Below are 17738 nucleotides of genomic sequence, written 5' to 3' on the forward strand. Positions count from 1 at the left end.
GGGCAGAGGAAGCCTGTTCACTGCAGACCAAGAAACCCATATAGTCAATATGGCGATTGCAAATAATCCTATACTTGGAAATAAACACTTGTGTTTGTTTTGATGTGTGTAAATAAACACCAGTACTTGAAGTTTGGATCCCTCCATGTTTACAGACCTATGACAAAAGTATGAGCTCAAACTGACATGGCCTAGCTTGTGCACAGAGAAAGCAAAAGCCAGATGTGTTTTGTATTCATACCATCAGTGTGCAGTTGGCGCATTGTGTGCTTAGTAGATGATGGCTTGTGTGTACTGTTTGATACGAAAACACCATTTTTACAAAGGTGTGAAGAGTTAATCTAGCTGTGTTCGCTTTTGCAAGAGAACTACAATGTTTTGATAATTGGGTGACAGGTTTTCTTATTTGTGTGTAGAGTTTTGCAAAAATAGCCAATAGTTACAAAAAATGTGCTTAAGCAATCAGAAAAAACTGTAAAAACCAGGACCGTCTTGTTGTGAAGGTAACACAGTGCTGTCCAATAAAAACTGCAGTTTCTCTTTAGATTGCTAGTCAAAAGAAAGAGTGGTCAAAAAAATTCACTTTTCAGATATCTTTTTCACTTTATATTTTATTACAGGAGTATATTTAACAATCATAGTAACAAAAAGAAAACAAGGAAAGTAGCACACGACATTCATATTTAACCTAAATGATTTTTTTTTTTTCGTATAAAGAAAGGCAAATATGTACAGAATGACGTAAGACAGGTTCAGAAACCAACAGGTGAGAGAAAAAGGAAGTGTAGTCGCATGGCACTTAAAAAATAAAACATACCTCACAAGTGCTTTTTGTTTCCCATAATTAATATCAAATAAAATGCAGTGATAATAAGTCTGAATAACAAAACAAATAATAATTATTACAGTAATCAAATCATCAATATTAACATTTTAAACACTGTTTACAATATAATTGAAATACATAACATTCTAAATACATCCAATATTTACCAAAGACCTTCTCATTTAGCCTAAAAACTCTAAATCTGTAATAGAATAAAAAATAGCATTTCAAATATCTTATAACAACAATATTAATTGTACAATAACATTAATATTAGGTTATTAGTTGATGTAAATAGCTGATCTTCCTCCATGGCTTGCTAATGAAAGGAATATTGTACAAATTAATATACACTATAACCTATTAATGCTCTTTCTGCTTTCACAAAATATTTTAATCAGCTAAATCATATATATATATATATGTGTGTGTGTGTGTGTGTGTGTGTGTGTGTGTGTGTGTGTGTGTGAAGGAAAGAAATAGCAAATCTCACTCGATACAAACTATTGCAATCTAGAACTCTCAATTAGAAAATGTACACAAGAAAAGCAGCAAAACCAAAAACAAAAATATCTACGTTCATATTTTTTCATAATGACGAGATCAGTGGTGTGGTTGGCAGAAGGAGTGAACAACATCTGGCACAGGCAGGATCCATCTGGAATGTTAGTGGACAACAGGATGGTCCAATTAGATATCAAATTTTATTTAAAAATAAACAAAAAAACTCTGAGTGCCACCTTGTCCTCCCCTAAAACCTCATTGGTCCTTCTTTCCCAAGCTCAAAACATAGAACTCTGTCCAAGGAGCTCAGAATGTCCCAAACAAGTCCCAGATTTCCGCTGTTAGAAGCTTTCCATATATGGGGAAAAAGAACTGGATGTTCCTTTCCAATTATGGAACACAAAAATCTCCAAGAGTTCTGATTGTGCAATCACCTCGAGCAATAAATCTCTTTCAGCTCATAAAGTTGCTTAAACCGTGGAATTACTTTTGTTTTTGCATTCTTAGTGTTGATTGGAGGAGCAGCAAGACAGAGCGTCAATTTTTCCGCAGAGCTCAAAATGGCCGCCCCAGGGAGCCACGCAAATAAAAACAGCACACAAATAAACAAACGCAGAATGACAAAGCAACATTCAAGCAGCATGTATGTAGGACTTCTCTCCACCTCCGCCTTACCCTTTTTCTTTTTTTCACTGCTCTCTCTCTCAGAGCAAGTCCTTAAAGTTACTTGTTTCCTTGTTAGCGGGACAAAGTGTCCACCCGAGAGAGTACAATCTCAATGCAACTTGGTAGTGTGGTATATAAAAAATCAAATCAAAGCACAGGTTCAGAGAATTTACAAAGCAGACCTGGACCACGTTACTTTTGACCTGGATTCCATTGCTTTTATCTTGTGTGATGCCGAATGGGAATTCCTGTCGGTTGTTTGTGCTTCCACCAACAAAATTTTTGCTTTGGGGGATGCAAAATGGTTGCAGAAGGGTAACATGTCAAGTAGAAAAAGAATTGCTGTTTGAAGTTGCTCACCCTCACCCCATGATTCATCTTCTTCTTTTTTTCTTCTTTTTGATTTGGGCAGAAAACATCGATCCAGCTCTGAAGTTACGGCGGCGAGTAAGGGATAGTCCTGTTATGTGCAGTCATCATTAAATATTAAAGAAGGCTTATCGGTTCTACACCATAGTGCCTAATCTGCACCTGAGTTTATTCACTTTTTAGATAATTGAGGATTTGTATATATGGGCAAGATTCTGACTTAATGCAGACGGGCAACCTGAAAAACAATCTCAAGGTTCAAAGTGGAATTAAGGAAGTAAGGCTTTCTTTGAGCTTTGCTTGAACTCAGTTCCCATTTTTAGGGCTTTTTAAGTGGAATGTTAGAGCCAGAAAGCACGTTGTCCTTCCAGCATGATTTTATTCTTTCAAGATATATCTCAAAGACTTTGAGGCTCCCTAGTTCCTCTCTTTACTGTGATTGCAGCTGCACTTTGCATTAAAATCCCCCCTCCCTCCTGGATAAAAGCTCTGCAGCTCTTAGCCTTTATGTATGTGTTTCTTTGCGATGCTAGTACTTTGAGAAGCTTATTTTACTTTATGGTGCACGAGTGGAGGTAATATGGAAACTGTTAGAGGCAGATAGGAAAGGCAATGTTGTCATAAGAAACAAATTGCCCATTTACATCACTTCAGTGTGGTTTGAGTACTGCCCCTCAACTTAGCCGTCCAGCGTATCTTCCCCATTAAAATACATTCTTCATTGATACTTGACACTAATTAGCAGTACAAGTTTAAACCACCCAAAAGTATATACTGCATCATCATACAGTTAATGGTATAGAGCTAAAGTGATGCACAACCTGCTACCCAGTGTGCAACGATCCTTTAGGGTGCATCCGAGTGCTAATAAAGAACTTGAATTGGAAAGAACCCAAAAAAAAACTACCACTACCATACACTAAAAAGACATGGATTAAATTTGGAGGGCACCACTAAGAAGGAAACGAAAAAGACTAAAGGATCATGAAACCTGAAATGTTTAAGTCTATATATCCGTCTCTCTTACCCTGCTGTGCAACTGAAATGGTTCACTCATTTTTTGATTAAGCACAAGCATAAATGCTAGAATATCATATTTGTTCGTCCTTTACCCTGTTTCATCCATCTCGCCTCCCACTGACAACCATCTTTAACTTTTCTACACTTCATTTCACCAAAAGTACCACCACAACTCTCTTTCTCCCTTGCACTACCCACATTCTTTTTCAAATTATATTACATAGCTTTTTTTGTTTTTTGTTTTCTTTTTTTTGTACATACTTTTTGTGTGTATAGTTCTTTGTATAGTATAGAACTCTAGAACTTTTTTGGCAGCTTCTTTCTTTCTTAAAGGAAAGTCCAAATCATCAGCTGTAGCATAACATTATGACTTCTCCTTCTTGGCTGAAAAAAAAGGCGGAAAGGAAAAGATAACTCTAAAATATATTCCTTCCTTTCTCAAATCTTCTCCCTTACAAATCTGCTCTCCTCCCCTACCCCCACTCATCAACCCCTCCACCCTTTTAAACTGTTGCTCCCAGGAGCTCTTCGGACTTGGCCATGATCTCATTTTGGTTGGAGTCCAATCCGTAGAACTTAACCTTCAGCCCATCGACCGGGTGGACAACGGGCACCGTGATCACGCGGGGGAAGTTCCGCGTAGCCAGCTCGAAGCGGCTGGTGCAGGCCAGCTCGATCGCCAGGATGCGAAGGAAGAGGGTGGCGAGCTGCTTTCCCAGGCAGGACCTGACGCCGCCACCAAAAGGTAGATAGTGGAAGCGTCCTTCTTTGTCTTCACTCCGCTCCTGACTGAAGCGGTCAGGGTCAAAGGCATCCACATCTTTGAAGACGGCAGCAGTGTCGTGGGTGTCGCGAATGCTGTACATCACACTCCAGCCTTTGGGAATCTGGACTCCCTGGAGACAAAAGACCGGAATTCATAACAATGAACACACATAAAAATAATTGTTCACTTAGCCACCATAAGCACATATGACCAATTAATTTGGATAACAATCTGATTTCTGTTGTTGTATCCCCAAGAAGTAATTGTGAACTTTTCTGCTAATATGTGTTCTTCCATATTCAAACCATCTTTTCTCTGTTCATACCAGAATACAGCAATATGAGAAGCATTTGGGGTCCTTGATCAATCCAGGAACCCATTGGAATAGAATAGAATAGAATAGAATAGAATAGAATAGAATAGAATAGAATAGCCCATTACTGTCATTGTACGTGTACAATGGAAAGAGTCTGTTGATTTAACATCTGGCTGCAACACCCATTTTTTTCAGGCGTGCAGAGTATCCAGAAGATATGTGGGCTAGGACCTTCTTTTTCTATCCAGTGGTCATTGTTAATGAATGCAAATACATTAAAGAAGCAAATAAAGTCAAAATCATCATAAATAGTTTTACTGCTGAATACATCTGTGATGGTGATCAGGACATTGGAACACTTTTTGTACCAAAATTAGTTTCCTTTCCCAGTGGTTCTCTCTTCTTTAAATACAGATAGCTATTTAAAGAGCTCCATCCTTGGTAATTTTCCTCTAAATCTCCCCTTCCCTCCTTTTGTGTGATCAGACTCTTGATACTTGATACTATTCATGTTAAGACAAGTATGCTGCACAACAAGAGGTACATGAAGATGTGAAGGATGTACTATTCTAGGGACACTTACGTCCAGTTCGAAGGTCTGCATGGCGGTTCGGTAGGCCCCAGAAACAGGAGTAAAGAGTCTCAGCACCTCCTTGATGACACAGTCCAGGTACTTCAGGCTGATAATGGTGTCGAGCCTCAGTTCTGCTTCTGGGCAGAGGCAGCCATTGTGAAGGAGACCCCTGGATCTCAGTTCCTCCCTCAGGCGCTCAAGGACTTGAGGGTGGCGGAGGAGCTGCATGATAAGGGAGGTGCTTGCGCTGGCAGTGGTGGCAAAGGCAGCAAAGATCAGCTCAATGGTTGATTCCTGTGGGTCAGCAAACAGATACGATGGCGTATTAGTGTGCTACTTGGGTCTTGCTTGGTTAACAGTTTTGCAGAAAAACACATTTATCTTGCAACCCCTTGGAGGTCCCGAGCTCCCAGGGTATCAGTCGACCCTATACATTTTTCATCTTCTCCCATGGGGGAAAAAGTTTTATAGGTTTATAGAATAGCAAACAGCTTTGAAAAAGAGTTCCTATCACTATTTACAACAATAACTAGGAAAGTAAAGACTCATTCTTGAATGATCACAAGCATTCATTGAGTACTTGGCAGTACTGAGGGGGTATCAGTTGACTTGTCTTTACTTTGAGAGCAAGCCAACTATAGCCTCATTTCATCTCTGATTGGTTAATTACTTGTTGCTTTAATAAACAGTTTGCAGAGTGGAAATAAAGAAGGCTGAAGGTGAGCATCAGCCAAATGCTCAACCAGTAGTCTTTCATAGTCTTTTTGAGCTAGAAGTAAACCCAGAAACTGCTTGTTTAACAGCGGCATGTAGGAATATTATTCTAAAAATGTAAAATTGTTCTTTCCACTGAGTAAAAACAGAGCTATGTGCAAACTCAACCATAATTTGGGCACAAATCCATTACCCCACACCTCAAGCTTGCCATTTGTTTTGGAACAATGTTGGACCAAAAGAGAGAGAGAGGAGTCAAAAGTCAATACATAATAAAAGTATGTTGTTTTTAATTCCTGAAAAGTAGTGTGTTTGGAAATATGAAGGTAACATCCAATAACAAACTCAGTGTGCACTATGCTGGGCCCCTTAAGGCCTTAAGTCAGTGGAATAAATAATAGTGAGGTCCTCCTTGCATCTACCAGCATATATATGTATATATATATATATAGATATATATATATACATATATATCTATATATACATATATATATAGAGATATATCTATATGTATATATACATATATACATATATATATGTGTATATATATATATATATATATATATATATATATATATATATATATATATATATATATATATATATATATATATATCTTGTTCTTGATCTTTATCTTGAACAAGATCCGGGCCATCAACACCTACGCCCTGCCCGTGATCAGGTTCCCTGCTGGGGTAATAGGCTGGCCAAAGGAGGAGATAGAAGCCACTGACATAAAGACAAGAAAGCTCCTTACCATGCATGGAGGGTTTCACCCCAAGTCCAGCACCCTGAGGCTGTACGCTAAGCGGAAGGAAGGGGGTCGGGGACTGGTGAGTGTCAGCACCACAGTCCAGGATGAGACAACGAACATCCAAGAATACATCACGAAGATGGCCCCAACTGACAACGTGCTCAGTGAATACCTCAGGCAGCAGAAACCCAAGAAAGAGGAGGGAGACGAGGAACCATCATGGAAGGACAAGCCCCTGCACGGTATGTACCACCGGCAGATAGAGGAGGTGGCTGATATCCAGAAATCCTACCAGTGGCTGGACAAAGCTGGACTGAAAGACAGCACAGAGGCACTAATCATGGCAGCACAAGAACAAGCTCTGAGTACAAGATCCATAGAGGCTGGGGTCTATCACACCAGGCAAGACCCCAGGTGCAGGCTGTGTAAAGATGCCCCAGAGACAATCCAGCACATAACAGCAGGGTGCAAGATGCTAGCAGGCAAGGCATACATGGAACGCCATAACCAAGTGGCCGGCATAGTGTACAGGAACATCTGTGCCGAGTATAACCTGGAAGTCCCGAGGTCAAAATGGGAAATGCCCCCAAGGGTGGTGGAGAATGACCGAGCTAAGATCCTGTGGGACTTCCAGATACAGACGGACAAAATGGTGGTGGCTAACCAACCGGACATAATGGTGGTAGACAAACAGAAGAAGACGGCCGTAGTGATCGATGTAGCGGTTCCGAATGACAGCAACATCAGGAAGAAGGAACACGAGAAGCTGGAGAAATACCAAGGGCTCAGAGAAGAGCTCGAGAGGATGTGGAGGGTGAAGGTATCGGTGGTCCCCGTGGTAATCGGAGCACTAGATGCGGTGACTCACAAGCTAGGCGAGTGGCTCCAGCAGATCCCGGGAATAACATCGGAGATCTCTGTCCAGAAGAGCGCAGTCCTGGGAACAGCTAAGATACTGCGCAGGACCCTCAAGCTCCCAGGCCTCTGGTAGAAGACCCGAGCTTGAAGGATAAACCGCCCGCAGGGGCGTGCTGGGTGTTTTTTTTTCTATATATATCCATATATACACATATATATATATATATATATATATATATATACATATATATATATATATATATATATATAGGTGTGTGTGTGTGTGTGCTATAAATGCATGCATCAGAAAGCTGCAGGAGAGAGCTTCAGCCTGGGCCTCTGCGACAGGGCCTCCCCAGTTCACTTTGTGTGTGTATTTAATTATTTGTGTGTGAGTGTGTGCGTACAGGAGGCCTCTTTCAGACCCCTAGCAGGGGGGGAGTGTTGACTTATTTTTGGCCCTGGACTTAACCCAGAAACCACAAAGTTCGAGAGAGAAGCAGAGAGTCGAGTTTCCACAGAATTCCTCTGAATTACTTTAATAGGTAAACAGAGGGTGTGCCTGACCATGAGTGTGTGTGTATGTGTGTGTTATGCTGTTCCTGTCAGCCGATAGGTATTAACGCAGCTCGCTTTCATATTTCACATTAGGGTGTGTATCATTATCCCCGTTTGGTACTTATGATCACTGGCTGATTTGTCAGAGAATTATGATGACTGTTTGTGTTTTCAGTCAGCCCAGACCGGTTCCTTTTGGCAGCTCTCTGCTAGGTAAATAGAGATTTCTATGTTTGTTTGCACCCATACGAATTAGTGTGTATCCACATGCTTCTACATGTGATTGAGTGACTTCTTGTGGTTCTGGCTTCTTTTCAACGCATGCTTGCACTACTCTACCCTCTTTCCCAGGTGGCTGTTTTTTTGTGCTTAGGTATGTTACCTTGAGTTCTTGCATGGTGAGCTCGCTGCCATTCTCTTTGGCACTCTCCATTAGGACATCCAACGCATCACTGTAATCTTTGCCTTGGGTGCACATGGGCTTCTCCTTGATGGCTTTCTCTATGCTCTTCTGAAGGGTGTCTCGTGCACGGATACCCTGCAACAATGCACAAATTAAGTCCTTTTACTCTTAAAATGTCCTCTTTGATGCAAATTCAGTTTAGCTGAGCAACAAGCACCCCAAAATGCTTTGTATTGTAAGGTAAAGATCCTACAATATTAGAAAGAAACCTAAACAGTTGCACAACGGCCTATGAGAAAACACTTGATGACAGTAGGAAAGAAAAACTCCCTCTTAACAGGAAGTGCCGTCGAACAAAACCAGGCTCAGGGAGGTGCAGCCATCTGCAGTGACCAGTTGGGAAAACACTTTATTTTTGGGGACATTAAGATGTAAAAAGATATACTAAGATCCAAAAATACCAATGAGAAGGAAGTGGTCATATGGTACACTTACCCTTCTGTAGCCACTAAATGGCAGGTCTATGGGCAGACTGAAGAGGTTGTTAACAAAGTCCTGGAAGGTTGAGAACAAATGCTTCATTTCCTCCTCTGTCACCCTGAAGCCCAGCAGCACCCTGACAGCCATGGTGAAAGACAGCCTCTGGCTCTCCCTGCAGAAAAATGACGGATGAATAATATTAATTTAGTAGCCCATTGAAGCAGCCTGTGTTTTTGAACTCTTGTATATTCTGAGTTTCTACCACTGCTGATAACGACTCTGTGTTGTCAGCGATACTCATCATAAATACCTTTCTACCTGCATTCACCTAGGATAGGAGCGCTGTTTTAGTCTTGCTCCCAGATTTTAGCTACATTAACAACTGTCTCCACTGTCCTTCCCTGGCCGTACCTGTAGACGTTGATGGGCTCAGGCGTAGAGCTCCACACTCTGAGACTCTCCTGGATGACCTGCTGGATTTTAGGGAGGTACGACTCCAAGGCCTCATGGCTGAACACTTTGGCAAACACCTGGAGAGACAGAGAAATGAGCAAATAACATCAGTCTCAAATGCAGAATGCAACAGCGCCCAGCTGTTGGAGAAGTGCAAGTCAAAACAGAGGACAAATGTCCACAGATTATATGTTGTAATCCTCTCGGTAAATCCTGACTGACAGGTATGTGAAAAGACAACAGGAAGCACAAGTTTATTCTGCAGTAATGCTGGTATTCACTGGGAATTTATTGGGGTGTTTTGTGTCTCTCTCTTGGTTTGCAGGGCATCTAAAAAATGTGCACTTTACAAGTGAAATTTGGTACAAAGTTCTACAGTTGACCATGAAAGAGACAACTGTTTTTGGTAAAGGATAAAACATCTGGCTGTATTTTTGTAGCCATTGTCTTGGCCTCTCATATTTCTCTAAATTGTCTAATCATTGATCTCCTTCTCTCTTCTAAATTCTACCTAGACTGGACTTTCCATCACGTGTTCATTCTTTTTTTCATTTTCTATGATTCCCGTTCCTTATTTATCCCCAAGTTCTCCCTCTCTCTGTCTCTTCTCCCCCCTTATTGCTCTTGCTTGGTCTTTACAGAGACTTATACATTGTGGAGGTTTTTCCCCTGTAGTCAGCAGAACTAGAATGACAGACAGAAAGAGCACAAACAGAAAGAGGGGGAAGAGCTAAGTTCTTTCCTGGCTGCGCAGAGTATTTCTTAGTATGAATCAATCACCAGTCGTCAGTGTTGTTTGGACAAATAACATGCCATCAGATTTAAAGTGCAAAACTGCCCATGAAAGAGTCTTGGGAATGATTTAGAAGTGGAGAACACCAGAGAGGAGAAAAAAGAGAGGGAAATGGACTAGAATAGAGCTTTTATATTAAAATGAGTCAGCTACCCATGCTTAGTTTTATTTGAACTAATAAGTTTCTTGTTCCTTTAACGGTCAGACATTTTCCTAATTATGTAGATGAGTGAAGAAGAAAAAACAAAGTTAGAACCAGATGAACTGTAGCTGTTAACAGCCTTCATTATTTTCTCAAAACACTGAGTGAAATCAAATTTTGTAGCTGTGTTTAGGATTTCACCTAAAAAGAATATGCCAGAAGTGAGGTGCAGTTCCTTCAGTGGCCATTTGAGGCTGATTCCAAAAGTTGGTAAATGCCCATAGAGCCCCATATTAAAATGCTCCTACTTTACAACAAAAACAAACATGTTCACAGGCTGCTACAAAAATTTATCTCTTCTTAATAGCTGTACACAGTTACTATTTTTAATATTGTTCCCTAATCTAACCAAGGCATGGCTGACTTGTTGGGGCTTTTTATCCTTTACATCCACTGATGCAGGTAACTAAAGTGGACACTTCAAACATATTTGGAGTATTTTAAAGCAAATATTGTTTGTTTGTCCAACATGTCTGTGCTCTAGTATTTTTATACTATATAAAAATACTAATAAAAAATGCTACTAATAATAAAAATAATAATGAAACAGTGTTCTGCCTAGTAGTAACTAACTGTGTCTATGCACTCAACAATCACACCTGGCTCCAAAACAAGACAATGATATTAGAATGGTCACACTGAGACTTCAAAAAAAGACTGTCATCTATTTCATTTGGACCGCCCTCTAATCAATACATCTTATAGGTTTTACTGAATCAGAAATCAAAGCTGAATGAGCTGAGTTTCCATTAAAAGTGGAAAACTTCTAATAAAGAGTGGTCATTGAGCCTTACAGTTGTTTTGGAAATGTCTCCAATCCAGCAGACGTAAAGTGGCTTTTTATTATTTTTTAATGGCTTTCGTTTTTATTATCTAAAATACACATACAAACTTCCAACTGCTACTTGTCTGTGGTTTTTCTCTGCTTTATTTAATCACTGTGGTTTCTTTTTATGACTTTCTCCTTTATTAGACCCTGCAGAGAAACTAATCTATGCTAAAAAAAAAAAAAAAAAATCCTGTATAGGTATTGTTTCTAATAGCAGCATGTTGTAAAAAAAAAAAAAAAAAGAATATATGCTTAATCTCTTTGATAATGGGTTTTGTCTGCAATCATCCTTAATTCGTTACCATCTGAAAGCTGATGAGGAGTAACCCTTGAAGCCCTTTTCTTAACTGAGTGGTTTCTGTCATATTTCAGGGCTGCTTGCATAACAAAATGACTGGTTGTTCATCAAAAGTTGGTGAGGTTGGTCTCTGCTTATGCAGCTATCCTTGGAGAAACCCGGAAACTATTCTAATGGTGGTCAAACCACGTCTTTATTGATATTGGGAAGTGTCAAAACTCATCATTAAGGGTACAGGGGAGGCTGTCAAATGTTGTCTGTATGGGGGAAAGACTTTTGGGGTTTTTTAAGTATAACACTATATGCTCATAAAAACTGTATTGTGTCCAGATTCTTTGCTTTACTGAAATATGCACAAACAAAGTGCCTTTATTGTTTATTTTGGGATATATTTCCCATATGTTAACACACCAGAGGAGCCAGTGGAGTGTTTCTGCTTCTCTTCATTGACTTATTGAGAGGGAAGAAAGCAGCTTCTAGTGGGATCTGAACCAAGGCCAGAGAGGGTACATGTGGTTCTTGAGGTTGTTGTTTCAGCCACCAAAACATCAGTTGGGCGCTCATACTCTTATTTTGCTCTCTACTTCATTTCCCTCTTATTTTCTCCCACTCTTCTCATTCCTCCAAAGTCTGCTTCCCTCCCTACGCCCTCCTGAAAATGAATGAACAATAGTCCACTGAGCTGGTGCCGAGTGCACGAGTGCGTGCATGCGTTACATGTGCGCACTGTACGGGTACATACGTATGTGCTGTGCGTTAGGGAGTGGTTAGTGCAGATCACAGAGCCCTCTAAGACCTTAGTAGCACTACATTTCCTCTGCTGCCGCACCCTGGGGCTGCTGGTCACAGATCAGCTTACACGACCTGCTGCCCAACCCCAACCACAGGAGATTACACACAACATCTGAGCTCAAAAGAGCCTGAGATACTGAAACACTGACTGCAGTGACGTCTTTTGTTCGTCTGGAAGACAGTATGCTACTTTGAGGGCTGTCAATGTTGGATTAATCAGTCATTTGTTTGTCTGTTGCCCAGGAAACAGTGGACACCGCTGATTGGATTTGGATGAAATTCGAAGGATTGCGTTTAAAGGATCTTTAAACTGCTTTCCACTCTTGTCATAATGACATCGATTGTCCCGTGAGGGTTGCTGAAGTTGCGTGGTAAAACAGGGTTGCAGATTGCCCCCACCTCTACCTCAACCTGTTCCCATTCCCATGGTGTCGAGCACTGCCAAAGTCAAATTTGTCAAAGCTGTCAGTGTCTGAGAGACACTTGGCTCTGGCAGTGTGACGCACCAATCATGGCGATAATGAGACAAGTGTTACGCACGTATCAATGCTTGTTCAAGACAACTCGGTGTCACATTGAGTGCCATGTACCCTGCTTATGTGCAGGGCTGCTGTTGTGAATGGGGCCTATTATAACAGAGCCATTTTGTCTTACATCTAACAAAGTCCTTTTTGTGCCTAAACCTAACCAATCAGTGAATGAAAACAGAGCAAAACAAATCACAAAACACAAAGCTCCCCAAGGGGATGCAACAGTCTCCTGGCTGGCAGCTTTGTGCCTTAAACTTCCACCAGCCCTCATCATGTCTCCTCATGCTGAGGTTTTGCTTATAAAAACTGGGTTGTTAGTTTTCAGCATACCTTCAGATAAGAATGTGTTTCAGGTGGTTCCAGCATCTGATTAAGATACCTCCCGGACACCTCCTGGTAAGACGAGGTGTTCCAAGTATGTCCTACCAGGATGAGGCCCCAGGTAGGACCAGGACAAACTAGAGAGATTACATCTCTGAGCTGTCCTGGAAATATCTTAATGTAGAGAAGTATGGATGGATACGACCACAGTTTACAATTTAAACATCAGAATTGCGCTCAGTCAGTCTGAAAGCTAAAGTCTGAGACCTTAAAGAATATGAAAAGTGTTGACTGAGAGTCGGAGATCAAATAATTTTCCAATAACCTTCAACGCTACATGAAATCTCTTTGCAACCAGTGGAATCTCCCTCCGCTGGCCGTTCAAAAGAATTCAGGTTTAAGGCACTTTTTAAATCAAGACGCTCCATTTATCTTTTATATACAATATCCAGTACATGCAACGCAAATATGTTTGTGAATCATCATGAAAAATCAGCAATAACAACCATGCAAACACACACACACACACCAAGCAGAGACTGAACGCCAGAAACACTAGTTAGGCCAAATAAGGCTGTGTAACATTGTGAATTTAGCCATTTAACCCGTCTGCACTGGATTATGCATAATTGGTCAATCTGGTTGAGCACTTTGTCTCTTCCAACACACACACACACACACACACACACACACACAGACACACGCACTTTTAAGTACAGACAGAGCAGAAAGGTTGAGCTACTGTAGGACCCGTGAGTCAGGCAGTCAGTGTGTGAGCAGGCAGACGGGAGACTCTGAAAGGTAACTACAGGTCAGACAAACACACACATGTTGAGAAACACACACGCACACAGTTTCTCTGGCTGCCAATCAAACACAGTTTTTTATGTAGTGTCACTCTGGGACGTTCCAAGTTCCACACAAGACGGGAGTTTGTGTGTGTGTGTGTTTTAGTGGGGGATTGTTCAATACAACAGTCATTTTGCTGCACCACAAAAACGTGACTGTCTTCTGTAGCCTGCAGCGCAAAGACACATGCTTAAAGACACACTCACTCCTGTTCTCTCTCTCACACACACATACACAGATATAGTCAGACACACACTCGCACACAGACACAGTTGTCCTAATAATGTCCATATGTCTTAAATTATGTGAAAGTGCTGCGAGCTGCTGGTTCCACAGACATGTAAAGACTCCTTTATTCTTTTCTCTGCCCTCCTTTCCCTCCCTCTTTCTCTCTCTCTCTGCTCCCACCTCTTCCTGGCTCTCCCTGCCCCTTCATCCATCCTTTTTTTCTAAACCATACTTTTTATTCCTTTTTACTCATTTCTCCTACTTACAAAAGCAGTCCCTGTGTTTTTCCCTGCTTCTATTGTCACGTTGAATCACAAAGTGATTGCTTTGCTGATGAGGGTTAAGGTCAATATTAAGCTTAATATTTCACCCCGTCATTTACTTTTAGGAGGAAGGCACGCAATAAATTTAACTTTCATTTTTTTAACAGAATATGGAAATATAGAGCGGAAAAACTAACAGCAGTGCACATGTTTAACGTGCAGCTACAACACTGTATTCAGGAACACATCTCTATCTAATTCAGGGTAATGGTGTGGCTGGAGCCCCTCCCAGCTGTCACTGGGTGGAAGTCAGGGTACACGCTGCTTACATAAAGAGATTCACACCTTCAGCCGATTTAGAATCACAGATGAACCCAACATACATGTCTTGGACTGTGGGTGGAAGCTATCCTGCAGGAAACCACGCAGGCACAAGGAGAAAATGCAAACTCCACACAGAAGAAGCTCCTAGACTCAAACCCAGGACCTTCTTGCTGTGATACTGTGTATTCATGTCAAGTAATAACAAGCTTTAATGCTGGACTGCTGGATTTTTACTTTCTGGGTATTGTTGAGTATTACTTTTCTCAAAACTAAATAATCTTCCTCGCGTGCAGTATTTCTAAGACAGTGTAGTATTGTACTGATTTTAAACTTCCACTGGATCTTTAAAAAATATGTATATACACTTTTGAAATTTTTAAGAGGGCTATGTTGTACCACATCTGCACTATAAACAGCAGTTTATAGTGCAACAAGAGGATAAAGTGTAAATTTGATCTTAGCAATGATAAAACCTGGATTTAAAAAAAGGGACGCACAGAGTGGGCTTCACCTCAGTCCCACTTTGCAGTGCCCTCTACTGGTGATGAGCAGAAGCACAGGAGGCTGAGACAAACATACAAGGGCTCCATGCAAAGAATCATCACCATCGCAGCACTTTCACAGACATCACATCTCTCTGATTTCACCGCACGCTTATTTAAAGCAAGCGTTTATGGAGTTCCTCGGGAAAACCCCGGCAGCAACCGAGAAAAGGTGTCAGATCGAGTCAGATTCTTGTCCATTCTTCTCTCTACATCTCTATCTTTTCTTTGTCCAAGTTGTGTTTTTCCTAAATGTAAGGATCGGGCAACGTTTCCAAAAGAAAGAATAACAAGGGGGGAAGGAAAATGTGGAGAAAAACGGGAAAAGAAAGGGATGGTATGAGGGAATGTGCGGGCGGCTGTGGGCTTAAATTGAAGAAGTGAGAAGTATCTCGTGAAGCTGAAAATAAAAGTAGTGGCTGCCACAGTCAACAGAGTGTTTGCACAGTGTTGTTCCATCACAGAGGGAAACATTTCCACTGAGAGCCAAGTAGGACTCTCTAAAGAAGCATGTTTATAACCGTAGCCTGCTTCTTTAATTTAGCCCCAACCAGCTGCCTCCTTCCCACTGTCACCAAGTTCTTGCTTATAGGGGCGTTACCTGATTGTTGGGGTTTTGTCTGTATTACTGTGCGGTCTTTACCTTACAATATGAAGCACCTTGAGGAAACTGTTGTTATGATTTGGTCAATATAAATAGAACCAAAATTAATTGAATTTAAAACACTGATGAATGCAATGTGTCCAAAAAAAAAAAAAAGGGGGGGGGGGGTGGGTGGGAGAGTGGTCAAAGCTAGCAAATTGTGTAGCAACTTTCCCGATGTGACAGTGGAGACCAAAAACAGAGTTACAACCTCTAATTATTGAACTTCAATTTTTTTAAAGCTGGAAATAAAAGAGATATATCTCTAAACTCTGATTTTTGATTCTGGCCCAAGAGTCATTAACCTAATCGAATACCTTCGTGGAGTTTAAGCAGTCTTGCCGTGCCTCTAGTGTTTGCACATATCTGAAAAAGACATATTTCATTGGAAAGTCTGATGTCTGCATGAGAACAAACACTACGCTCAAACCCATCTAGTTGTTCATCCAGCAGGAGCAAAGATCTTAGCATACACGACTAAAACCCACCAAAATAAAAAAGTCCTTCAGTTCGCAGCAGAAATGCAAACGGTATGTTCGATGTTGTTTTCAGTCAAGGATGATGTGTAAGTCCTGGCTGCCCTTGTTAGGCTCTGATTGGCCCGTAGTGGAAAACCAGTCTACTGTGGTTCTTTGATGGAGTTAGTTTCCTAGCTTAACACGGGGTTATATGGAAACTGGCTGGCTCTGTTGATCCACCAAAAAGGCTAATGTGCTGTGTGCAGATTGTTTTTCCATATGAAAACCACAGACACACACACAGAGGAGACACTCTGGTCCAGCTGGTCAGACAGTAAACCAGTTTCTTATTTTTCTCTCAGCTGATGGTGTTTCGCTTCTTTCTGTTGACTTAGCTTTATTATCCAGAAAAACAGGAGGGAGCCCGCACACACACACACACACACACACAAACACACACACACACACTTGTTTAAGCTGCTGAAAAATGGCCAGCTGACCTCTGGCTCTCCTTATAATATCATTCATTCTGTCGGCCCTCCTTATATTGAAGTGATGTGTCTGTAAATCCCACAGCAAGCTGAAAGTCAAAGTGTAAACATGCGTACATTTGAAGGACCCTGTAAGCCACCCGCCTCTCTGCACCTGCCACAAGCTCAGTCTATTGGTTTTCTGATGGCTCTTTAAACCTACACGTTCACTAATAGCTCTCTCGGAGTCTTTTTAGTTCTGTATCTGCAACAAGGTTTAAACAATCACATAAAATGTTGTTGTTTTTTTCAGGGGTAGCTGCTAAATGATGACTTAAGTGCTTAAATATCCATATATATTTATCTAGCTAGAAAGTGACTAACTTAGGAGCAGTGGTGGGTACTGATCCATGATGGGATTGGTCGGCACTGAAGTTAAGATGATGTACGAGGTGGCGTGGAGGCCCACAAAAATCAAAAGTCTTACCTGAACGTGGCTGATTTTCTAGGGCATGTCATGACAGCTTCCAGGCTGCTTTTAGATCTCTCCCTGAAAGTCCTGAAAGTTTTGACCACTTGCGCTCTGTGATCTTACCACAGGCTCGAAACTTGTGCAGAGAGAGCAAACATCCTCTGCTGTTTCATGTAGAAGAGCATAACCGGTGACCAGAACCGGGTCTGCGGCCACGACTGAAGTTTTTAGCTCATCCCTCAGAATGAGACTGACACTGCAGAGAAAAAAATAGTCTCACCCCAGAAAAAACAGCCTGGACTGAGATGCTTGTGTGCCATTTTTTTCCCTCATCACTATGTTCCACATGACTTCATCAACTTGAGGAGACTCAAAAAGGCAAAGGGGAAGGACCATTAAGAGATCTAAACATATCAGTCGTGCTAAAAATGATCCAGAACTGCGGGTTTCCCGATCATAAACA

At 41.2% G+C, this 17738-nt stretch overlaps 1 protein-coding gene across 1 annotated transcript in view; it reads right to left on the minus strand.

Moving 5' to 3' along the window:
* Positions 1 to 2763: 2763 nt before the first annotated feature.
* cyp26b1 (cytochrome P450, family 26, subfamily b, polypeptide 1) overlaps positions 2764 to 17738 on the minus strand; it is a 37117-nt gene continuing 22142 nt past the window's right edge. Inside the window, exons 3-7 of the mRNA XM_085152808.1 lie at positions 9220 to 9338; positions 8824 to 8980; positions 8308 to 8463; positions 5051 to 5335; positions 2764 to 4281 (exon numbers count right to left, since the gene is read on the minus strand). Coding sequence (XP_085008934.1) covers positions 3889 to 4281; positions 5051 to 5335; positions 8308 to 8463; positions 8824 to 8980; positions 9220 to 9338 — 1110 coding nt within the window. The 3' untranslated portion in view covers positions 2764 to 3888. The remainder of the gene's footprint in view (positions 4282 to 5050; positions 5336 to 8307; positions 8464 to 8823; positions 8981 to 9219; positions 9339 to 17738) is intronic.

This window comes from Neolamprologus multifasciatus, chromosome 3, assembly GCF_963576455.1.
Source record: "Neolamprologus multifasciatus chromosome 3, fNeoMul1.2, whole genome shotgun sequence".
Lineage (NCBI taxonomy): Eukaryota > Metazoa > Chordata > Actinopteri > Cichliformes > Cichlidae > Neolamprologus > Neolamprologus multifasciatus.